Below are 26,480 nucleotides of genomic sequence, written 5' to 3'. Positions count from 1 at the left end.
AAACTGGAGGGAAAGGGGGAAATGAGCGGAGCAGTGGGTCTGAAGGTGAGAAGAGACATGAAGAAAGGAACCTGGTCTATAAAAGTGTTGTAACATGATCAGAGTGAGGCAAATGGTAAAGGTTCCTGCAGTGAGAGAGCACAGAGAAACATCAGACAACGTGTGGATGTGTCACGACAGAATATCTTCTTGTTACAGTTCGATTTAACACTTTAGACGTTTCTTTATTCTAAACGTTATTCAGGGTAAATTAGCATAAACATGTCGGCAAAATTAAATCTGTTACTGGTTAGTTGAACTGTCAATAAAAAAAGCTGAATGTTCCTGTGAAATAGTGCCTTGAGATGCAGTGTGTTTACTTGCTTCACTTATTTCAATGTATGACTTGGTTGTGATTTTGAGAAAAATTCCTGCATAAAAAAGTTAAAGCTGTTTCCACCAGTGTCCACAGTCTCTACAATAATCATGAGAACAATTTTACTTTAACCTATATGTACAGAGTACCGGTGGAAAACCCAATTTTCCTGAAACTGGCAGACATGAAGACATAACAAAAAAAAAAACGAAACATTTTTTAAACTTGTGTGAATTTAAATTTACACACATGATGTTACACAACAAGAAGTTCTGAAGAGTGAACGCGTACGCAGTCAGCTGAAGAAGGTGGAGGACATTTTTAAAAATGAACTAAAAACTAATGTCAAAGGAAAAAAAGCCTTTTCCTTAGACACAATGCCTTTTTATAGTATATATGGACGCACCAACGCACACACACAGAGGCATATAATTGCACAATTACTCTGACATTCTACGAAAAATATTCCGGTGTGGGTCTGGAAAGCTCGTCACTGGACAGTAAAGTTGTGGGGTTTAGGAGAGCATTGAGTCCATGACGCCTGTCACACTGCAAACACTCAGCTGATTGAAGGTTACAAATGACCCAGCACCAAAGATTGTGTTCTGTGTTCCAAGTGTTCATGCACGAACACACAGTTACAAGCCCTACTTCGCATCCCACACGAGTACAGTATGCGTGTGTCTGTGTGTGTGAGGCCTGTAACCCAACACCGGTGGACCCGTTCCTCCTGTCTGTGAGGCAGATAAATGAAGGTCCGTGAAGCTCCCTGTGGGCCAGACCACCATTAGAAGCCACTGATGATTTAAGAAATGCCTTGGAAACACTCTCAGACACATTTATTACGACAAGATGCCTTTTGGCTGTAACGCCTCCTCCCCTTTGCCAGAACCAGCAAGAGTTATGCTCCGTGGAGGGCACGGGATGACTTAATAATTTCTGCAAATTAGGAGATTCATGTACTGTGACTGAAAGCTCGCATTCATTTATCATAGCCACATTGACCTGGCGAATTGACCTCTGGCACAAGCGGTGCGTATGTATCTCAAAGACAAGAGTTAATGTACACAAACTTATCAGTAAAGAAAAAAAATTAGAAGCTCCTTGACAGGACTTGGCATCTAAAATATCAGAGTGTATCCAACATTCACACTTGGAGATTTTGATAAATTAGAGAGATGAAGATTTCACTTTTCCTCTCCTCTCCTCCCAGGTTGAACTGACAGGAGAGAGGATTAGGTTTCTAAGAAATGCACCTCTAAAGTTGAACCTCACTTAGCTCACTCACATGCAACAAGCCAAAACTGTCGTCTCTGTAAGACTCTTAATTCGTATTAAATTACTCTGTCCATGAATCACACTCTCTCACCCCCCGACATCCAACAAAGCTCATACTTTGTTTTGCTGTCAGAGGTCCATTTTGAAATAATCTTTAGGATTTTTACACCCGTTTCCTGGCTCTCATAACCTGCATAACGCTCTGTGTCATTGCCACTTCATTTTGTACTTGGCCCGCTGCAGACAGCGCTGAGGAAAATTAGATCAACAGGCCATGGACATACAGCAGACTGTAAATGGTGAAAGAAGAGAAGTAACATAGCTCAAAGTAATGGAGCTAATTAACAGACATTCAGTTTTGAATGGACAGCTCCTGTGATCTGTTGGAAAGGAAATCACTTTGATTGAGCTATGAGCTAAATGCTAACATCAGCATGCTAATATACTTCCAAGGACAATGCCAACATACTGTTGTTAAGCAGGTATCATGTTTACTATGTTAGCATGTTAGCATGCTAACATTTACTAATTAGGACTAAATAGAAAGTACAGCTGAGGCTGGTGGAAATGTGACTCATTTTGCAGGTATTTAGTCACAAACCAAAGTTTGACAAATTTACATTTTTGCCTGATGGTGTCACCCCGGCCAGATGAAATGATAGGGCTTTACCAAAGTTAATTCAGGGAACATGGATGTCTACACCACATGCCATGGCAATCTGTCCCTTAGTTGTCAAGACATTTCCTCCACAAACTCATCAAGAATGTCTTGATGGGGCGTGAGGAAAAGTTGGAGATCCCCAAAATCATTCTGTTTCATCCTCTGGGGACCATGAATGTCTTTCCAAAACTTCATCTGTTCAATAGTTCTTGAAATATTTCTGTCTGGACCAAAGTGCTGGACTGACCAAACAATTTTGCCATCCACTGAGCCACGCCGCCAACATGAAAAGCTTTAGCTTTATCATTTCATTCTCAGCTAGCAAATATAGTTGAATTAAATGTGCTGACGGATTCCTTTTTTCTTTTTTTTTTAGCTTAAAGCCAATTTCAGGTTCATAAAACTGAAATCAAAAGATAAATGAATGCAGTGTAACACATCAAAGCCAATAAGCTTCTATTGTCCCAGGAATTTTGAAGGGAATCCCCTTATCTGTCCTCTTTGGGGAAAAGCAGGTGTTAGCTTTACAGCTGAAAGTTGAAAGGAGATATAACTGCCACTGGGCAAAATAAACCATCACCACTCACCCTGAGATCTTTAGAAAAGTAGTATGGTATGCATCAAGAGCAGATGTATTTAACACTTCAGGTTATATGGTACCTGTTGTGCTCACAGACATGTGAAAACGTGCATACCCTTGCCACATATCCATCTAAGGAGAAAGGGCTACTGTTATCTGGCTGTTGTCTTCTGCGGTTGACTGAGATAATTGGGCTTTAAATCACGCAGCAAAGGCACACGAGACACTCTGGGTTTGGTGTCTGATGTCAAAAGCTGCAGATTCCCCCCCCCCCCCCCCAGGTTCATCTTGTCTGCTTGCCTCACGTCTATGTGAGGATGCACCCGAGCATGAATATATTTTTCAAATACAAAAGGAGCTCTATCTGACATGTCTGAGAGCTCTCATGGATGTCACTTTGTTACCAGCACCATGTTCTACTTTATGTGGATAGGTCGATGCCTGGGACTGGAAGGAAATAGAAAAACAAAAGATACAAAAAAAAAAAAAAAAAGGAAATGCACGTCGGAAGCCTAAAGATTTACAACTTACATGCCATCAGTCATTACTGTTATCTAATGGTTTTATATTTACAAAAACATTTCCAAGAATCTCCTAGCTAAAATGGAGACTGGCAAGGCTGATAACCCTCTTCAATCCTTCCCGCTGTTCCTCCTGCGAATAAAATGGTGGTGGTGATTTCAGCTCGAACTGATTCTGCTCTTTCGTCACCATCACCGGTGTACACTGCAAGATCGATACCTCATCCCAAATACAGCTCTCCCGCTCCCTGCCTGCCTCCCAGTCTGTGACTTCTTTTAACCGATCATCTTCAGCAAAGACCACTGCTCTTAAAAATGCGATCAAGCGGGCAGAGAACTTCTGGACCGCTTTTTAGATCCACAGGTGGACTCAGTCTCAGCAGTAATGTGATACATAATTGTCCAACATTTCTATACTTACCCCACAAATTTTTCATACTGAGGAGATTTTTGCTTGTGTAAGAGCAGAAGTCAATTACATTTCTTGGCATAGGTCTTGAGGGGAATTAAATAGAAAGGACAACTGCCCTTTAAAATCCCCCATGCTCACAAATGTTCTGCATTACATCTGATAAACAAGGATCCTGCCTGAGAAAGAGGACAGAGGACCATAATGTAAACACGACTTTATCTCTGAGTCCTCCCTCACAGCCTCCCCGCTGTCACTGAGGATTATGTGTGAAGCTGCAAAAGTTATGGTGGACTTTTCCTGTGAGAATATTTGTGTAAGGAACTGTAGCATTAGAGCTACATGGCAGATAGATATGTTTTAACAAGAAAGAGTCCGTGTAATATGTGGTGAACAAACCAGATTTCTGACACGCTAATGTGCAGGATGTGTGCACAGTCCACAATCACGGTTGTTTCACACGTTGTGACGGACTGCAGAAGTGACAGTGCAGGGAAATGTCCTAAAGTTGCTATTTAGAGACGCAACAGACGTGGTGGTTACAGCTGCAGTAAAAATCAATAAGTTAATTACACCACCATGTGATATCTATGTCTCTACATTCACTGTTGACTGACTTTACCCACAAGTGTTCCCTGGATATTAAGTAGGTCCATTCCTGAAAATGAAAATTAACAGATATTTAACTTAGTTTTAAAATTCAAGTTTGAAAGTCAAGTTGAAAGTGTAATTTTACAAGATATTTGCCAAACTTGACTGCCTTTGAAGGAGCTTTGCAGCTGCATTTCTGTCTCCCACACACACTTTGAATTACAGTTCGACTTCTGTACAGCTTAGTCACCTCATTTCCATGTCTTGGCTGCAGTATATAATATAGCATAACTATAGTTGTCTTGTTTGTCTTTAACCATGACTTTGGCATTAGTGTTCTGAACTGCAATACTAATTCAAAGATACATTGAGGACTGTTTTTTTACCTATAAAATTCAAATGATCCAAAAGCTGTCACTTCCACACAATTCCTTATGTCATCTCTTGTCAAAATGAATAGATATATGGAGTCATTTGTATAATGAAAAAAAACAGTTACAAAAGAGGAGACTACACAAGTGGTCAAGAAGAAACACGATAAAGAATATTTTGGGAAATGTAGATATGAACAAAAAACAACTGATAAGGGCAAAAGAATGTTTTTGTAAATATTGCAGCTGATAAAAGACTCGACGCAGTCTACAGATTTCAGATATTATTTTTTATAAAAAAGATGTTTGCATTCTCTAAATGATAACAATATAGTAAGCGATGTAGAGGCTACTGTAGTATACTGCAGGATGTCAATTATTCTGATTCAGTTAATACTGATATAAGGAATTGTCATGGTTGCTGCAAAAGTGATTCTGTATTCCAGCTTCTTGGAGTCAAAGCTACTAAAAAGTTTTTTTTCAATGAAAATAAAGTTAAATAAGAGCCTTTTTTTTCCACGGAGCAGTGTTCCTAACTTCATATATTTCATTGTATGATCTATATAACGTGCAACACGCTGGATGTGTGTGTGTGTGTGTGTGTGTGTGTGTGTGTGAGAGAGAGAGAGAGAGAGAGAGAGAGAGAGAGAGAGAGAGAGAGATGAAAGAAGACACTGAGAAGGAGAGAAAGACAAAAGGACTGAGCGAGTAAATGAGATAGCTGTTAATTACCGCCTGCGTTTCTGTATGATGTCAATAGGCCTGTTGACAGCGCACGGTGATCCCCATATGTTCCCACTCCGCACAGTGATACTCCGCTCCACGGAGTAACAGAACCCACAGTTCGTCGGCACACTCATGTTTCTTTAGCCTACTCTCTTTAACTCGTCCTCACCCTCCTCTTCTTGGCCGCTCCGCTGTTCTCCCTCTCTTGGTTCTCCTCAGCATGTGGCCCCTCTCATCCCTGTGAAACTCGGCCCGCTTCCTCGTCTGTCTCGCTCTGTCGGGCTGTCCGGCTCTCCACGGCTTCCCAGGAGTTCTCATTACCTCTGGCAGGAGTGGACGCCAGCTCTAGGACCAGTGGCTCCAGCGCAGAGACAGGATGACCGGGGCGAATCAATACATGCTACTGTGTGCTGGTGAAAGTCTGCTTTCTCTTGGTAGATATGTAGAAATTTGGAGTGTATTCTTTCCTGAGCACCTGAATTCTTCTTTGTGAGAGCTGCACACTCTCTGCTGCTTATCTGTCTTCCTTGCTGGCTGTAAAAAAAAAAGCTTTTCATCACTCTCAGAAGAGCTCCATTAATCGGTCCCCCTTGTACATCTTGTCTTTGCTCCGAGTCTAAATGTGGCACAACGCTGCTGCCCTCTTCCCCCTCTCCCTTTCTGTCTGTCTGCTCTCTCTCTCTCTCTCTTGCTCTTCTTCTGTTTCTCTCTCTGCTTCCTCCTCTCCCCTCTGGCTGCTACACCTTTAATCACAGAACAAACACAGACCTTTCCTTTCGCTGAGCAAACTTGCTCTCCTGCTCCAGTCTGTCACAGTAGCCCTGTGCTCCGTATGTGTATGTGTGTTTTTTTTTTGTCCGAGCGCCCCACAGAATGTGCACAGATCTATACAAGATGTGTGTGTGTGTGTGTGTGTGTGTGTGTGTGTGTGTGTGTGTGTGTGTGTGTGCAACTGAGCGTGTACGTCAGTGAGCAAGTGTGTATGTAGGCATGTGACTGAGCAAGTGTGTGTGTGTGTGTGTGTGTGTGTATCACACACAAGGGGGGAACAAGTTTCAGAGTGAGGTCAGAGCTAAGAAAGGGGGCAGGATCAGAGCCAGCTTGGTTCCTGCCTTCACCAAATGTTTAAGCAATTTTAACCCCTTCCTGCTCTCTCACACCTACACACACACACACACACACACTCAGTCGTGATACAATCGCAGGACAGCACTCTCCCTGTGGACACAGTACCATTATCCTTTCCAGATGGAGTGTGTATTCGTGTGTGTGTGTGTGTGTGTGTGTGTGTGTGTGTGTGTGTGTGTGTGTGTTTGTGTGTGTGTGTGTGTGTGGCAAGTATGTCCGTCTATGTTAGGTAAAGAGATTGATGACAGGATGAGTATGATAGGGTATTATAGTAAGTAGCTCTTGGGACACAGCTTGCTGAGAACGAAGAACATGTACGCACACACACACACACACACACACACACACACACACACACTTACTCGTATACACTACGCACTCACGCACAGGCTTAGGAGCCAGCATGCAAGGTCACCCGTGGCCGGGGGCAGTGTATTTTTGAAGACCAGAAATGTGAAAAGTAAATATGAAACCTTAGCTGGTCGACCTTCTGTATGCTTCATATGAAAACTTAAACAGGAAATATTTGACAAGAGATCAGCAAAATGAGTCAGGAGCCACGAATCTACAGGCTATGTTCCCAGAGAGAGATTAAGCCTTGCTATGGATTCGTGGTCCAAAGAGTTTTGTAAGATTTCATCAGAATGAGCCATGGGAAAATGCCCCTTTGACTTACTGAAGGGGAGTGTTTTCTGACTGCACAGCAGGTGCTTTACTGTCCCCAAGTCCATACGACAATTTGCACAATGCAGGGATATAGCACTGGGTATTATAAAATTAGCATTGAGCATTATATGCATAGGATTGAGTATTAAAATTCCTAATGACCATTCGCTAAACCCCTCCCCCAAACCGAGACTGTCCAATCATGGCTTGGTAACCGTAACTGTCCTGTTCAAGCTTCGGATTCTCCTAATGTTGAAGCGATATTCATGGGGCTGTAATAAGAGAGATATTCGGCAGTCTTTTACAGTCTTTCCAAAACCAAAAATACAAAAAGAGAGCGAGAGGGAGAAAAAGTGTAAATGTGGAATGGATTAAATGCTGTGTTCATTCGCTTTAGTGTCAGCTGTTATCATTAGCATGCCTGGCTGACTTAGTAACCAAGCATTACTTCCAAGGCCAGGGAGAACAGTATTAAATAACTACATTAGTTTGTTGGGTTACAGGTTACATTAAAAAAGACTTGTTTGCAACTTGCAAATACACTGTACAGCATTTCCGCACTGGTTGGAAGCTAGTCCTAGATCATTAGATTTTAGGCTAACGTTAGTAGCTCTGTCTTGCTCCTCACTGTATTTGGGGAGTGAAACTTCAGCAACTCCTGCCAATGTTGCACTCATTAGTTCGTCCTCATCCTAACAGCCTTCGCTCTTGTAAGACAGTCTGAGAACTAGGGGTTAACCTAACTAGCTATACTGCAATACAAGAACAATGCTGTCTTTAGCGTCCCACATATGGATCACCATGCAGATGTAAACTTTTTGCCTACGACATACAGCTTTAGCCTCAGTCTTGTATTTTTAGCTTGTACATCTTGTATATAGTCAGCAAGACTGTGATTTTAAAACGAGGCAACAGGAAACCCGAGATGGCATTTTCGACCAACTCATGGAGCTAATGTTAGCTTAATATAGCGTGCTAGCTACAGCTGATAAAATCTGCTTATGACTTTTTTCAGCAAAATAGACAGCTGTTGGCTTACTAAGAATTTTGAGCAGAAATTTGGCCACCATTGTAAACTGCATTACTGTATGTGCCTTGCAAGTACTGTAAGATCGACAGGCATAGCAGAGCTTGACGAACGATCAATTGGTCTCCAGCTAGCTCGTACGCACAAAAAGCATCTCCATAAAAGGACTTCAAGCTACATTCTGCAGCATGACATGGTTCAATTAAATTGGCAAATCAATCAATGGCATCACCTCATCATCTTGGAATTCACAAATGTTAGGCAGAGAGACAACAATAGGTAAGGATAGAAAAGAAAAAGTAATGAGTGGTTATACAGCAGAGGCTCAATAGGTATCTTTAATATGAACCAGGCCCCTTTCAGGGGGCCAGGGTTTTTAAAATGTATTTCAGAACCCCTGCTCCATTACCTACATATGAAAGCCTTATTACTGCTTATGTGAAAAAGTTGGCTTATATTTTTTTCATACGGTATAGTTTCATTTTTTGCCGCTATACATATAACATATAACTGTGGCATTTGCTCTCTAAAAGTATTTAATATAATCCTTTAATATAACACAAAGTGTCTGTGTCTGTACAAGATGTGTGTGTCAAGAAAAACTGCCATTTAAGGAAATCTGAAGAGGTGCACACACAAAAGGGCCGATCATAACCACAAACTGAGGAGACCTACAATAATGCTGTATGTTATGGCTTCCTGGAGCCTGAATTCAGCAGCAACAGTTTATAAATCCTATCACACAACTACAGTGAATTGAATAATCGCTATTTGGGTTTAACGGGATTTACTGTGCAGGGTCAGAATCATGATCAGGCCCCTCATGGGCTGATAAAGAAAAGCTACAAGTTAAACCGGATATACTTAATACTTCTACTATGCAGTCTCTCAGTTCATTTATTTTCCTAGCTCTGTATTCACACTTATCCTCTGCAAATACATACTGTATAAACATTAGCATACGACCTGACTTTGGACTTGTAAAACTGAAGAATTTATCCCCGCTGGGATGAACAATGTCCTGATACAAGCTGGATGAAGGGATGTTATGGATTGAAACTTTACAGCAACCTGCACTTTTGACAGGTTTTCATCACAGGAAAATTGTTTTCATGTGCAGATAGAGGAATAAAGCTTAAACGACACCTTTCAAGAGCAGTATTCTTTGTCATCTAGAGTGGACATGCACACACATGTACGCGCAAACACACACACACACACACACACACACACACACACACACACACACACACACACTTCAGTTGGCAACAGACCCGAGGATTTCACAGTGTTCCATGTGTCTGCGTCACCGTGGTGGAAGAGAGTGGATGTCTGAAGAAAGACAGACATTAAATGTTTGCTTCTGCACAGTATCTTCACATCTCATCTTAAGACAGTCGCGCTGTGAAGCACTGGACGCCGAGGCTGAAACGATGTGGCAAGGTAATCTCTTATAACTCATAAAATAGCGAGGCATCATAAATTCTGGCTGACCCCTCAGTTGTGGGTTTAATAGTCCATTATTTGCAAAGGGGGCCTCATGACATCATGTGTTGGCTACATGGAGGCATGGTGAGCATTCCTGGATAACGAGCTGTTTTGAAGTGAGCGAGGAGCGCTGTATGTCAGAGTTGTTGCCTGTCAGTGGACACAATGTCTGTTTGTGGTTTGTATGTAAAGTTAGCTGACACTGACTAATTTCCAAAGTCATATTGTCCACTGCTGACCAATTATGTTAAAATGAAAATACAAGAAAATGTACAATGAAATGAAATACTGTAACAACATCTGAGGACATTTACTTGGAAAGAACAGTATTAACTGCGCTCATGTGGGTTAATGAAAACTGAATATTCACCAACCCTGTCTGGCTTTGGAATCCAAAGTCATGTCAGTCACTTTATGTTGCTCCTTTGTGTGAAATCCATGCAAGTCAACATTGTGATTATGATGAGACTGCAATATTTTTCCTTGCTTTGTCTATACAAGAACCACTCGCTAGAATAAGATTCTTCCTTGAGTGATAGACTTTAAGTATTTAACTGATTATTCCCTTAAATTTCTCCTGGATTTATTTTAGAATATAGAAACACCTTTTCCACCACTATATGACATACAGTATATATTACGAAATATTTAATCACAGCTGTATCATGCTACACTGGAGGGCAGATCTCCTAATCCTATCTCAAATCACCATAAGGGACACAAAAAGTTTACGTAGCCTCGAGTTTTCAATTTAGAGTATTTATCAAAAGTGATGATATGAATGCACAGCCGCAGTCAGCTTAATTTGAATGCAATTAAGCCTAATCAGCCTGTTTAGGATGTGTTTGCCCGTGTCTGAAAGAAAATAAACTACATGAGAAAGTATTCCTTGCTCTTGATATTAAAATATTAAAGAAAACTATCACATAGAATATTTTAGAAATACAATTAGGCGCTGTTTTGAAAGGCTATATGACAAGAAATAGCAATTAAATATTGCAGTTAGGTCAAAAAATGGTTACTGACTAAATTAAACATTTGAATAACTGGAGTACGGTACAAGTTGGAGGCATAATGTCCTAACAGTCTCCTCAAATGCAACAAAAAATGATGAGCAATTTAGAAACACCCTCTCATTCCTTAATGGTGATGATGTCTCATCATAGCAAATGGAAACTGCTGCCATGCTTCTAAGAAACATGTAAATTTTACACCTGCGTCTTCCAGACCATTACATAATTAATATAGAAATAGTGGTGCGACATATGCCATTAAACATATAAAACATATGCTGCATCAATCCAAACATGCAGCTGTTAGTAGTGTGCGCTGCCTTCCTCTTAATTTACCAGAATAGAATTTCTCTGTGGCCACATTATAGTGCCTATAACAGTATCTCAAAACCTAAGTAAACTAGCCTCTGAATAATATATTAAAACCCAACATATTACATTATTATATGAAAAAGAAAAAATGTATTTGCTGTCTTTGGAAACTCTGGGGTCTCCACCAGAATTTAAAATAACTTTCTGTTTCAACCACGCTCAGCTACACAATGTGAGCTTGTAGAAAGGGACTGAGTGTTGGGCACAGCACAGTTCAAGAGGTTAAAAAAGCAGCTGCAGAAGAAAAGGGTACACAAACACACTAATAACATACACACAGGTATATTCGCATGAGCATGGCCACCCATTTCTCCTATAGTCTTCCATATCTGTTACAGGGTCTCCAGGAAGAATTATTCCCAGGTACGACCACGTCCTTACAAAAAAAGGATTAATTTCTTCACTTAAACTGTAACTTTCTGTATGCAGCAATGAGCAAGATAAACCAATGGACAGTATCTTCCCTGGAAATACTAGAAAAACAGGCTTACAGCGTGTTACATCTTTCAAAGCACCCAAACAGTACAGCACTTGTCCTGGTTATTTCAAATTAAAAGCATTTACCACAGTGCAGGAGAAAATCAAACAAACTAAAGCAAATTTCTTCTTGGTACAAATGTCATCTAATATACTGCGGACGTAACAAAGCAACAGCACCAGGTGTCAGCATGTGGCTGTTGCTAGCGGCCTATATTTAACTGAGTCTCAGTGATGTCAAACGTCATGTTACAGCATGTACTGTAGTAAAGGCTATCAGTGTGTCGCCTCATGATTCATTAGGCTGCCATCTGCTAGCATGACGGTAGAGTTTGGGGCTCCTCCGATTTGGGAATTGGGTGGATGACAGACTTGTACGCACACATGCAAACGCAGTCTCACACACACACACGCTCACGCACACACACACACAGCCAAAAAAAATGCCAGGATTTAAGCACAAGGGAGTTCACTAATGCATGCACGTGTGCAGGGACATGGGCACACATTCAAACACACACATTAAATGGACATTCAGACTTACACACGTCTGTGCGCACACCTCTGTGGCAGGTGGCCACTCCCTCAGCAGGGAAGTGTTTGTGGGAAATATAAGTGAAATGCTCACTCTGAGCTAGTGTGTAGCTTACTGCAAGTGTGTGTACATGGGCACTGTATGTGTATAGGTGTTCGTAAGACTAGTAGTACATGTGGTACATCCAGCAAAAAAACAAACCAAAAAAAAAACAAACAACTAAAATATACTTTTAGGTGATAATAAATTACTGATCATTGAGGTTACAAGGGCCAAAAGGTATCGTATGAACGACAGAGGAATACATCAACATTTTTGTAAGTACCTAACAGGAAGTTAATTCTGCAAGACACTGTTAAAAATTAATGTAAAAATTAAACTTAGAAAATAAAATAATTATTGGAGCTGAGCTGAGTGTCTGATTTTGCCGATAAATATTAATATTACTTCAAAGAGATTATTAAACCTTTCATAAAATCAATGTGCCAGGTGTTTAAATAAAAATAATTTGCAACTTATCAGTAGTTGGGTTGTAATAGTATTTGTGTACTCAGAATCATAGATCTGTCTCCGTACAATATGAACCGCAAGACCTGTCATTTAAAAAGAAAAAAGAAGAAAAAGAAAAGGGGAGAAACCTCTGGCACAGCTGGACAGACAGTGCAGCAGGTATATTGCATATACAGAGCAGGCAGAGGAAGCCGCAGCAGAAAAATAACACAAACCAACTATAAACACACAATGCTGTGTTTCAGAGTGTAAAAGTGTCAGCCTTCTGCCGCATGATCAATACAAATACATAAACTCCACAGCACCGTGAAAGTCTCATTAGTGAAACATGGCCGGTTTCCAGCAGCCTAAAAATAAAATTTGAATCTACCAAACCGATACATTGTGTTTTTATTTTCCCATATCCGAGTAGCGCCTGGTCTAACAGGAGGTCATTGCTCTCCATCAGTTTCTGAGCATAACCAAGTCAGTTTCCCCCTCTAGTGGTTACAGTGAACAGTCGTCCTGATACTGCTGTAGCACAGAGCTAACACGCACCACTGACGTCTGATACAATAGTTTCTTTCTCCATTCTCAATCCACATATTCATCAATAATAAGGTGAAACAATATTTGGTAAAAAATGATGATTTTTTTAATTTTCTAATCAGCTACAACATTTGAACCAGCTGCCAGTTTTAATGTTGTGGCTGATCGGTGTGTATTACAAACTTGACTGTATCTAATCACACTTTTTTTAAATCTATTTGGAGGATATATCCTGATTTCTGCTAATACTAATAACTAAAGTAGCAGCTTCTCCACTCTGTTCAGGGCAGAGAACTGTCAGAAAGAAATCACTTAAAACTGTCATTTCCTTCGCAGTTCTAATCTTTCTCATCTTTTGATTGTTTCCACGGTCTCTGTGAACTTTGGATAAAGGAAAGACGGCTCTCATGTCCTCTCACAGTCTGAGTAGGAAATACAGTAGAGCTGCTCATTTTGAATGTCAGCGGTGTTAGTGCTGTGCTGCTGCTGCTGCTGCTGCTGCTGCTGCCGGCCTCAGGAATCGATGAGGCTCTGGAGGCGATTGGGGAAATCAGTCATGCTGAAAATATGGAGTACAGCAGTGACGCACACAACAGCCAGCCCGCCACAGCCACACAGGCCCTATTGACTAATCTTGGTGTGTGTTGGGGAAGGGGGGGGCTGGCGGCTATATTGGGACCTCTGACATTGACACTGTTGCTCTTTGGTGGGGTGGCCTCACTTGACACTTTTTTTTTTTGTTTTCCCCATTATTCTTTTAGTCACAATCACTTTCTGCCTCTCTTCTTCTTCTTTTTTTTTTTTTGTCTACTTCAGAAATATCTTTTTATTCTCTACTCACCCTGTAATGCCCCTGCCCCTCGGTCTAACCCTCTGCTTCCAGTCATTATCTCTGCGCTAAAAGCAGCGCTATCTCAACCCGCGTCCTCCCTATCACTTCTTCACCGCCCTCTCGTCTGTGCCGTTAGCCTCTTTGTGTAAATTATCTCTTTTTCCCAGTCAGTCAACTGTTGCGTCTGTCTCTCTCGCTCTCACCTCACTCTGTCTCTTCCCGTCGCTCTCTACTTCAGATAAATGGCATCTTCTCAAACTGTTACTGCAGCAACAACTATCTTCTCATGACACTGACTGAGAGCTCTCATCTCATGCCATGTTTGGCTTAATGCAGTGACACAGTGTTGTTTAAATGTACCACACTGCCAGAGAAGCCATAAAAAGCATTGTTGATAAGGTTAGGAGTGTGTGTGTGTGTGTGTGTGTGTGGGTGTGTGTGTGTGTGTGTGTGTGTGTGTAAAAGTCATAGGGTAGGATGAATGGTGCCCTGGTACTGTTAGTACAAGTGCGGATAAGAACTGTCTCTATTGTGATGGACACATCTGGATTACAAGAGACTGCTTTGTCTCAGGGTGTGTGCATGTGTGTGTGTGTCTGTGTGTGTGTGTGTGTGTGTGTGTGTGTGTGTGTGTGTGTGTGTGTGTGTGTGTGTGTGTGTGTGTGTGTGTGTTGCATGAGGGCAGAGAAAATTATTCCTTTGTAAAAGAATTTAACTGCTCACTTAACTAATTTAAGTACCTCTACTGCTGTAACACCGCAACACTCATGGTATTCTCTCCATCATCATACAATAAAAAAAAATCGTTGTCTTTATTTGTGCTGAAACTGAAAAACAAGATCTGAACATTGCTTTGAGCTGAAGCTCCCAACAGTGACTCCGCTTCAGTGCTGTTTTTTTTTTTCAGTCAGTAAGCTTGATGAACAAATCAGGTAATAAGAGAATAGAGGCTTGTTCTGTTCCCTGCTGCACTTCTGTATTTCTGGCTGTGGTCTAAAATCTCCTGCTTTGATCTCCTCATATGATCCAAACAGGCTCACGGCTGGAGGAGTTCGGATGACACTCGCGAGGCACATGCCTTATGCCCAGAGTTCAGAAAAGTTTGCCACACCACACACTGCACTGAAAAAAATCCCACGAGAGCTCTGATATGTTTTTTTTTTTTCAGTGCAGGAAGAAAAGATTCTTTATGAATCTGTGCAGCTTTTGGAGCTTAAGCTCCAAAAAGTCATGTTATCCAGCAGATTTATATGTTTATATGTGTGTGTGCATACTCATATGCTGGTTATGATGTGTGTGTACTCTTTTGTTTCATGCATTGAGTCTCTTTTTTTTAGTCTCTATAAACTTACATAACATCGTATCCTGCAGGGATCTCATGACAGCTGTAGTAGATTTTATGTTTTTTGAATCTGGCCTGCTGATTACACAGCCGTATCAAGTTTCAGCTACAATTAAGTCAATCAGTCACATCAGTGTGTCGACAAGAGGACCTGCTACAATAATTTACCTCTTGGAAGTGAGTTCATTTGACACATTCTTTTTTATTTCTCTCTGTTTTGTTTCCAACGGGACAAGATGGAAAACAGGTGAAATCTCTGCTCTATCTGCTGCTCTCATGTATCATACCGTGCCTAACACGGACGCCTCGGCTTGGCGCGGGTCCATGGACCCCAAAGAGGGACATCAGTGGACAGAACCATTGATCCACCAAGCCACCCCAAGGCCTGCACTGCAGACCACAGCACAGCAACAGCAACAGCAACAGCAACAGCCTTCACCACAGTGTATGTCAAATTATGTGGCGGATATTTGTTAAAGTTAATCCAGATTTTTAAACAGCACTCAGGTGCAGACTCACAACTCACACAACTCACAGTAGTGCTTCAGAACTGCAAAAGGCATTCATTTTCATGTCAAAATGTTTTCTGTCTTCAAACAATATATATATATATATACTATATATATAATTATAATAGTATTACTAGCCTATATATATATAATATTTTATGTAATCTAAATGGCACTCTGAGACAGGGGCTAGAAACATCACAACTACACATCACAACAAAATCTATATGCAAATACAGAGCCGCAGTTACCTGCATAAAACCACCAGATAGACATCAACATGGATACAACACAATATCACTGTAAACACAGTGACAGAGCAGCACAGTCAAAAATTCCCCATCAGCTGATTATATTTCGCGTACTGTAAAAAGGCTAAAACAGGCAGCACTTGCCAGATACTCCCTGTGCACACATGCATTATGTTGCCTTCACTGTACATCAGCAACTGTAATCACAATCACACAGCCGGATACGTACCCAATGCACGAGTGCCTGCGGGTGGAGAAGTTGCTGTGCATTTTCCTTGAAAAGCGAGAGTCTTTGTTCATCATTTTATTGGCAGGTTAAAAAAGAGTTGGGTTGAGTTCAGAGCAGCATCAAAATAGCAGCTTTGGGAGGCGAGGGATAAACAATGTGAACTTCTGTGGCGCAATCAAAAACCCCCATGCTGTCATGAATCAAAAAGGACTGTCCCAATTCCTTTACACTCTCTGTGGTCACAAGTTATGGCGCCGGGAGAAAGGTCCCTTTGAGAGGACGATGCAGGAAAAACAGGTCCAAGAATGACAGATGCAAAACAACGTCAAGATGCAAAACAGCAAAACAAGAGTCTCAACAACTGCACCTGGTAGAAGTAAGGATGAAAGTGAACGCAACAGTAAGTCAGGCCCGCCGGGTCCCCTTCTCTATTTATTAGATAAAACTTGTTAGCTAGAAGCGATTCACTTCCAGCTCAGTGCAGAATCAATGGATCAAAGAGCATCAAGCTGGAAATTGAATTTGCAGTGCAGTTTTTGGTCGAGGCGATAAGGATATGTCCATTTGTTTTTGCGGAAAAAAGAAAAATAAAAAAAAATTAAGAGCTCAGAAAGAGTGTGTGTGTATGTGTGTGTGTGTGTGTGTGTGTGTGTGTGTGTGTGTGTGTGTGAACAGCCTAAAAAGGCAAAGAGTCCTGGCTGTTAGAGACCTATCACAGAGTGAGTTAGCATATCATCTCACTGACAATGGAAGTATGGGGTCGAATCAAATCAAGTGAAATTGAGGATGGTGTCAGCTGTCAGTTCTCCTTTGAGCTCACCACCACAGACGTGCCAAGATAAACGGCTCTCTCCTGTTTCTTTTTCCTCTCTCCTTGTACTCCTAAATAGGAAACAGCAAGCTTGAGTTCTTCCAAATGAGCTGCAGTCAGACAAAACCGAGATCCTCAACAATGGGCCCCAGATATTTTTCTGTCTCTAAAAATCAAGTCCAACAACCTTGACATAGAGCTGTCCATTTCAACAAAGGGGGTTGCCTCTGTGATGCTACACCACCAACACACTGAGTTATTCTTAGTGGGAAAAAAGTGAGCTGGAAAGAGTGTTATAATCCCAACAGATGCTCCCTGGGGTGGACCGTCCCATGTAGTCCCTGTCAGTGGGCCACAACAGACTTCTGCTCTCCCCTCTCTTCTCTCCTGAGAGTGGTGGGACCAAACTCAAGCTTAAAACAACAAACAACAACACTATCTTGTGTGAGAGTGAGAGAGAGAGAGAGAGAGAGAGAGAGAAAGAGAGATAATGTGGTGGGAGAGAGAAGGGGTGGGGTGCTAGGTGTTTCAGAGAGAGAGAGAGAGAGAGAGAGAGAGCACAGATAACGACAGCTATTGCATGAGAAAGTGGACCAGTGTGAACAGCGCTGGGGTTGTAGTGGGACTAGTAGAGGTGAGGTGAAAGAAGAAAAAACCTGTTACACTGAGCTATATCATAGTGTTGTGATCACAAGTACGTTCGCTGCAAAGAGAGAGAGTTGGTACAGTTTCTGTTTACGTGTAACCAGCCTGCCTCCATGCCAGCAGCAGCAATAGCATACTGGTCAATCAATACTTCAATATTGTGTGTGTGTGTGTATGTGTGTGTGTGTGTGTGTGTGCACATGCTTTTTTTTTTTTTTTTTTTTTTAGAGGTTATTCAATTTTCCTTTTTAATATTGAGTTCTCTTCTCATGCCACAATATAATCCATCTGATTCACACAATATCCTCCTGCAGTGTTAAACAAATATTTGGTGTCACCAAATGCGTGATTGTGAAAATAGTGCAGACAACAGGTGATTAGTAAAGGACTGAAACATCTAATTTTTCATAATGTGAGGGAGGAGCAGACAGGAAGTGTCTGTTACAACAGATCTGTCCCATCAAGGTAAATTGTCTGCTCTGGAGCTGGGAGCATTTGCTCACTTGTTCCACTATTAAACATATCTTTGACAACTTTAGGTCAAAATACAGGACACAACCTTCAATCAATGAGAGTTTTTACAGTTACAGTGCATAATTTAACTTTTTTTTTTTTAACACTATTATTCATCTGCTAGCAACACATTCAGTCCCACTCATTACATGTCAGAGAAAAAGGTCAACAACAATATTTCTAAACAGCACCATGCCAGAATCACCTTCTTAAAACATTTGAGCCCCCACAGAGTCAAACCGCAGCCAAAGAATGATGTCTCTTTCCTCTGCTGTGACCCATCACAGAAACTGAAACACATCTTCCTGACAGGCTCTCTGCCCACATTTCACAACATAGCATCCTCTAGTGGAAAAAAACAGGAAATGCTATGTTAATATTCATCTGGAGAATGTGTGACCATCCTGAACATATCCTGTTTTGTTTTTTTGTTTTTTGTAAATGTAGCATATACCTGAGTCAGACTGGGAATGCTGATCTCAATTCTTCAGGCTCATAATGCCACTTTTTTTAAAACCCACCCCAATTAATCTGGTCCAGAGTACTGCTCCATTCAAATGACAATGAAAGGCATCGGCATTTATAATAGTTGTACATGCAGTATATGCATTACTGGTTTGCTAATATTCACTTTGCTATATCCCCCCTAGAAAACAAGCACCATCTGTACTCTATGCACATTGTGTTGTGTCAGCCCAGGAAATGTCCTAAATTTATCAATGAAAGACGTAATGGAAACAAATCACCCCAGACTCACACTAGACCTGACTGACTGAAACGATGTTCACAAAACGTTTTTCACCCAAAACATCCACTTGACATGGCGTCTGTGGAGTGGAAAAAGAGGTTTAATCAACTTAGACACTAAGTGAAAATAACTTTGCGGGTATGTTTTATATTTGAGCTGCCTGCGACATTTATTTTCCGCTGGACCCCCAGTTTGTTTAATTCCTCCTCCTTGCCAGCCATCCTGCAATAACTCATCCCAGTCCATTTATTTCAGCTCTGACATTATGGGACACTGCACATACCCTGCAGAGGGACACTAACAATGGCCTGACCTCAGAGCTGTATAATATAAAGGCTCTGACATGTTGAATATCTGTGTTATCCTGCAAGCATCTGACTTTCCTGATTGAGTGTTGGAATCCTCTTGACTGAACTCTCGCCCTCTAATATTTAGATTTTCAACAGACACGCTGAAATTAATGAAACAGTTTGGCTGGAGAGTTACAGTAAACCCTGGAAAAGAAATGTGTCCAGCTATCTCAAATCCAAGACCATTAAACACAAAATGATGCAAAACGAAAATGACCCCCCACCCCACCCCACCCCCACCCACTACGCGTTTATAAAAGGTGAATGAACTTGTAAACACTTTTTTTTTTAGTTTTTTAGTAGGCACTGGTGTCTTTAGGAATGTTTAATACTCTTTTCTTGCCAATAAAAGTAAGGCATGGTTTTACGGCACCGGCTAAAGTTTCTCCCTGACTTTTAATCTTATTTCTAACATCACTGCAGCAGGTTGGAAACACCTTGTAACAGCCGAGCATTGCTTGGTACCTACGTCTGAATGTGTATATGCTGAGGAGTGAAGGGTAAACATTGACAAAGAGGTACGAGGCATGTGCGTAAAAAATTGGTTTTACAGTACTTACAGTACAGTCCACAATAGGCACTTCTTTTGAAGAGTCCTACAGGCGTTTTTAACGGACCAATGTGGAAATACACTGTGTGCTTGAAGCAAAAAGAACAAATATCTGCCTGTTTGTATATCCATCCACACATATACTGTATGTAGGGCCCTGTTTATTCTTCCTCTTTCAAGAAGTTAAGGTCAAGTATGGTTTAATTGATCATACGACTCTTGCCTTGACGTTGTTAACCATGTAAATGTTTAATTTATATTGGAATTGAGAGCCAAGCCTGATGCAATACTGTCTCATAAAACTAAAGCTATCAACAGGTACCAGAGCGGAGGTGGCGAGACAGCTGTGAGTTAAGGGCAATATAACGGATGAATAATTAAAAATAAATGAATAATGTTTTAAGTTAAGCACAAAACGTCCAGTTCCAGGCTAGAGTTGTGTTCCATTGTTGTGTGGCTACTAAGAACGGTAATTTTGTCCCTGAGAGATTAAAGTACTTGCTTGACAAAGAAGTGGAACAATAAACTGCTGATCCGGTGACGTTGAGCTGTGTTTGCTGAGAGGATGCTGCTCAGTTGGAAAACAAAAGGTGTACAAAGCTTAGGAAAAACACTCACACCTGTAGGAAATGAAGCACTAAAACTGACACCATATTTTGAAATCCATTTCAGCAGAAACTTACAGATTTGGGCTTTTCAGTCGATTTTACCCATATGAATAATAAAATTTCTAATCAAGCACAAAGATGGCAAGAATCAAGCAAAAATACCAGTAGGGACCAATCCTGCTTCTGTTGTGTTGTGTTTTAAATATCACCTGCCACATTTAAAGAGGATGAAACAGCACCTTCAAAATAATCCTCACATTAGGGGATTTTATTGAGCAGAATTGCCCTGAAACAACAGCTGATTTTATTCTGGTAGAGGACAGTGTGTTTAACTGGAATGCAGCAGTACATGAACATCTTGTGGTCTGCATCAAAACATAAGCTTAAGGGCAACCACTTTTGTAGTGTGAATGGTTGCTGCCTGCATAAAAATAAACCAAAAATACATTTAACATTTCCAGCTGAGTGGAGTGACTATTGGCCATGAGACAAGAACCAGCTCCTACTTCAACAACACAAACAGATCCACTGAAACAATTATCAGAAGTTCTGACAAAATACTACTGAGCATTTCTCCCACATCTTAAATGAGAGCGCGTTAATAAATATGTGTGTATTTGGAAGTTTGGTATATGAATTTAAGTCAGTATATTGGGGAGGATTTCTGGCTCATCTTTTACCATTGTTAGCTGTAAATGAAATATTCACCCGAGCAGCCCGGGACAGGTGCAGACGCGAGTGGAAATGACCTGTATTGTCAAATTGAAATGAAACAGGGTAAAGCTACACATGGCTTATTCAGTGAAACAGCATTGTCATCTTTGTCATCATCGCCTCAGAGTTACAGACTCTACCTGGGCGTGTGGGCGAGAGTGAAGCGGCGCCTCTGGAGGTTGATGCTGCGGTTCATCAGTAGCTTTCTGAAGAGCAGCGGGGAGTTACGAGGAGACCCGCGAGGGGAATCCTTGGGCGAGCTCTTTGGGGATCCTCCCGGTGAGCCTGCTTTGGACCTGGGCATGAGCTGAATGATTGGCAGCCTGGTCACCGTTTGTTCCTGCGGCCTGTCCTCAACATCAGACTGCTCTTCCTCAGAGCTCTCAGTGCACAGGTCACTCATACTGAACAGAGGACGGTCAGGGATCAGGATATTAGTTCCTTTTGCTCACTCTGTCTTTAGTAATTTTGGTCCAAGAAATTGTCTCTGAACTCTTTGGATTCTCAAATAAACTTTTACGTGATGTTTTTGTGACAGGGCGTATGTTAGTGATCCGTCTTGATTTGCCAAATCCAGGTGAAGCTAGTGCCTCGGGTCCAGTCCTCACTTCCTCACATTTGAACAAAACCTGGACCTGCTCTTGTCTTCTCCAAAACTCTCTTGTTAAAACTCTCAAATAAGCTGCTTTAAAAATCCCCCCAAAAAAACCCAAAACAAAACCTCTTCAAAAAGTTAACAGAATGACCTCTCTAAGAGACTTTTAACATCTTTATTTGAAACCTAACCAGTCCTTCTCTTGTCTCTTCCAAAAGACCATGCTGACTGTCGTGCGGGGCAATAGTCTCAAACATTAGTGTTGATGTACTCTCCCTGCCTCCCTCCCTCTCCCGGGCTTTGTTTACATTACTCCTAGGCCTTCCCTCTCTCCAACTAAATATGGATGTCTGATATACAGGGAGGAGACACATGACGGATCGCCCCCTTCTGCTTCTCTCTCTTTCCAATACTCTGCCTCCCCTCTTCCTTCACTCCTAATCTTACGGAGCATATTGTTCATCAACTTCAAACTGTGCTCCATAATTACTTCCTCTCTAAGTTCCTCCACTGTATAAACATTAAGCTGTCGCCTGGCTCGGCCCTCTAGCTCGCCTCTCTTACTCTCACTCCAACTGACTTTGCATACTCAGGCTTTTCCCCTGGTCCCCGAGGTGCCATTTGTTGTGAAGTTGCCTATTTCCTCAAAGGCAGCCTCTTTGCCTTTCACATGCTCTGAGCGTACCAGGAGAAGTCACATGAAGAGCCTCTGACTATAAAAAGCAGAGGTAGATAAAAGCTATAGAGAGCATGGGTGCTGTCACGATGGCGCTCTCTATCTGTGACCAGAGGCAACATCATCTTCACCCCCACCCAATCTTTTTGTTTATCGCTGCAGAGTGAGAAAAGGTCCTCCTGTGATTAAGGACTCACAGCTAAACACCGGTGCTGTCTAGCGTAACTGAAATAACCTGGGGAGCTGGAACATCTGACACAGGACTGAACCTATGACCAACAGCTGGTAGGGAGAGCAGGGAAGAACGATTCTTTGGTTAAAGGCTTTTTACGGGTATATACTCATAGCTACTGTACCGTATGTATTCTGGTGCAGCAGTACTGTACTAGTAGATAGACAAAATTGTTCTCATCCAAATGAAACACAAACACTGTGGATGTAAACTAGTCATAATGAGGTCAACTGCTTGTCAAGATTGTTTATGTAACCTGTTTATAAAAAAAATTAGTCTGTAACCGCGGATATGATGTCCTGCACCTTATCAGTGTTTTATGTTAATACTATGTGTAATATGAAAGGGGCCACGCATAATGATGAACCTACAGAGAATCATCACCGGACCAGAAATGACCAGAATTACAGAGACTTTTAGCGTCTATCAGCTCAGTGTTTTGGTTTTATGGCCGGCAGCTTTAATGTTTTTGTTCAGTCTCACGTCTCTCATCAATCCAGTTTTCCACAATATAAAAAATATAAATGGACGCTGTGAATGCAACCTGCCCGGCGCCAAACAGCAGACAAAGATAGCAACTAGGTGCTGAACTTGGTGAACTTGGTGGAGCATTTAGCATCATATAATATTTTCTGAGGAGCTGGTGGAGAATGCAACAGAGCTAAAAGGAAGGTGAACAGTCGACAGAAAAACAAATGCTAATATTGTTCCATGTCTGCTTAATATGTAAATAAACAACTGTCTGTTATAACAAAGGTGATGATATGTCAACATGATGTTTACAGCTTGTTCCGCTGCCCCCAAGTGGCCAAAACATACTGCTTTAATCTCCTGTTCTTTGCTCAGATCTTTCATTCGCAGAAGATAAATCTTACCATTTTTCATTGGTTTTCTAAAATTACATTTCTTACATGTGAGTCCTTTTTTGGACATGTTTGTACCACTGTCATATATCCTGAGTATGAAGCAGTTAACCTTCTGCCAGACGAAGTCTGCATTGTTTCCTAACCACTTCTGCCTTGTTCTAATGCCCAGCAGTAAAGATGCTCTTCTCTCTTCCCCCAGCTCAACACATCAGAGGATGATCCTGAGCCCAAACAAATCCTGGCCCTGAAGCACATCATCATTTCAGTCATGTGGATGACAAAGGCAGAGGTGAGGGCTGCCCAGTTCTCCGTTGGATTCAGCGAGGCCAGAACAGAGTGTACATTCCTGTGGCGGCACTCCCGCAGGTCCTGGAGTGGGGTTGATCAAGTTCATTAAAAGGTAGTTGTCATAGTTCAGCAATGTGAGACGGCATCCGTTTGTATGCTACAACATATTCCACGCCGCACAAAGCTAGTCATGTAGACAGCATCCTAACGCTTTGTCCATTGGGCCACTGTGGAAACAACTGAGAAGAAACAACCTGTTTACACTGTGTTCCCAAGTGGTGTGGGCAGATTATTCTCACAATATTTTTCCTCCAGTAATGATGTCATAATTTCAGGTGATGTTCAAGCCACAACTGGGGACAAGCTTTGATCCGGGCTGAGGATGGTTTGCCTTTTGGAAATCTTCCTTTTCAAGTGGAAAGTCACAAGAGTGCTACTTCATGAGCAGTGTGATCAGAAAGACCTTGTTTCCCCTGCATCTGCCCTCATCTACACTTGTCCATCCTGTGCTTTAGCTCACATTTTTTCCAAATGAAACACTTGTTCTCCAGCCGCTCCTGCACTATCTCCTCTTCAAATAATCATAATTTACACCGTTTCCTGTGTCTGACTCTCATCATGTGCGTAACTGTGCCAATTTTATTGTGATCTAGGAGCGTTATGGGCCAGAGGTTAATTCTTCAGTGCCTGTGTTAGATGTTCTGGATGGGGACCTCATCAGGGAGTTCAAGCACCTGTATCCTGACCAAAGCCACCACACACTAAAAGCTGTTCCAGGAGAGGGGGTAACAAAGTGTTTATCCTGCCGAGGCCAGAAAGGACTTCTTAACCTTATTTTCATCTATAAGAACATGGCTTATTGTAGACGCTGCCTGTTCTGGCTACATGACTGTCTGCGGTCAGCTTTCAGAAACAAGCCTCCACAGAACACAACATCGTGACTATTTTAGATGTAGTTACCGCGAGTTTAATGTTAACTTTGATAGATATATAATGACATCAAATTAGTGACATCACAATAAAATAATTCAGTTCAATTCTGATTAGATTTCCCTAACACGTGTGGCATTGTCAGGTTTAAACAACCTGTGGCTTCGAATGCTACTCCATAAACAACTTCTCTGGCGCTGCATCAAAATTGCACTACCAACTTGTAAACAGGCGAGCACATGGCCCTCTCCCCAGACAAGGAACACAATGAAAGGCTTTTAGGTCCATCATTATCATAGGAGTCATGTCTGTGGCAGTGTTGCTTTATACCTGCTGGTATATAAACATTTATGGAATAAATATAGCCTAATCATCACAATGTATGAACCTATTTTCCAGTGCCTCATCTGTAGAGTTTTGACCATGGCATATTAAATGTGATGAATCTGCACACCAGTGTGTTCGCCTTCACATTTTGACAAATTATGTCAAGCTGCCTAATGTACTCTGTAAAAACTGTGTTCTATTGTACAGAATGGGAGTTCACTTGTCTTAGACAGTTTACTGTGCCTAAATATGAGTATGAAGGCAAAGCCATAGTTAGTGACACATGACTCATGTTAACAAATGGGTTGTCACTGAAAACCATTGAACGACACTATTTCTTGTGCTACCGGTAAAAATTGGTTTTGAAATAATAGTCTATTAATATGAATACATGTGCAATGTTTATATTTCTGTTTGGAGCTATCATCTGAGTAAAATAATTCTGGACTCTGCCACTATAAATGTCCATTTTTGTTATTTGGTGCCAGACAAACACACTGCTTGTCCCGCCCTCAAATAAAGTTAAACTTAAAGGAGTGTTTATCAATTTGAATCAATTGGTAATTTGGAACTTTACAAAATCCTAGACTAGAACGTCATTTTTATATAAGAGGTGGTAAACAATAGTATTGAATTTTTGACTAGCCCTTTTCATGGTCTGTGAAGTCACAGTGCACCAATAGATTTCATTGCAATTCATTGTATATACTTTTCATCAGGTTATATCTTAGGACATCCCAGGGCACATGTCCACTCATACAGACTAATACTGGCGAGCGACTCACTTAACCGTGTAGTATGTGTACTGCTTTCGTCAGTCGCACAGATAAATACCAATGATGAAGGTTTGTTTGCTGTAAAAGAGAAAAATATCTATGATACAACTGTGTCTTTGTCCAAAGTAAAGCCATATCTGATCACCTCTGACATGCACTACAACGACTTATGAATTCAAACACGTCTGTGTGCATTCCCCCAACATGTAAAAATAGAAAACAAAAGTGCAGTACACCCACACACACACACACACCCACACACACACACACACGCACACACACAGTGTAGAGAGGAAAAAAATGTATTTACATCTGCAGCTTGAATGTCGTTGTGGAAACAATCATAAGAGCCTTGTTTGTTTGATCTTTTATAGTGATAATTGTTCAGCAGTGTGACAGAGGGGAGAGCGACGCCTTAAGCGGGACACTTTGGATCATATGCTCAAGAAGCA

General features: G+C 41.4%; 1 protein-coding gene and 1 long non-coding RNA gene across 4 annotated transcripts in view; one reads left to right on the top strand and one right to left on the bottom strand.

The window, feature by feature from the left end:
- Window positions 1–26,480, bottom strand: part of LOC111228999 (cAMP-specific 3',5'-cyclic phosphodiesterase 4D-like) — a 51,395-nt gene that overhangs the window by 24,303 nt on the left and 612 nt on the right. For 2 of the 3 annotated variants that reach the window (XM_022755143.1, XM_022755145.1), the window contains exon 1: window positions 5,662–6,010. The exons of the other annotated variant lie outside the window; for it this stretch is intronic. In XM_022755143.1, coding sequence (XP_022610864.1) covers window positions 5,662–5,810 — 149 coding nt within the window. In that variant the 5' untranslated portion in view covers window positions 5,811–6,010. Of the gene's footprint in view, window positions 1–5,661; window positions 6,011–26,480 lie in introns of those variants that run through there. 3 annotated transcript variants of the gene reach the window in all.
- Window positions 16,648–24,504, top strand: LOC111229001. The gene is made up of 3 exons (XR_002665387.1): window positions 16,648–16,799; window positions 23,907–24,107; window positions 24,331–24,504. It is a non-coding gene; the product is annotated as an uncharacterized LOC111229001 (long non-coding RNA).

Source organism: Seriola dumerili, unplaced genomic scaffold, assembly GCF_002260705.1.
Source record: "Seriola dumerili isolate Sdu_G_001 unplaced genomic scaffold, Sdu_1.0 BDQW01000226.1, whole genome shotgun sequence".
Classification (NCBI taxonomy): Eukaryota; Metazoa; Chordata; class Actinopteri; order Carangiformes; family Carangidae; genus Seriola; species Seriola dumerili.
This window is presented reverse-complemented; position numbering and strand designations above follow the sequence as displayed.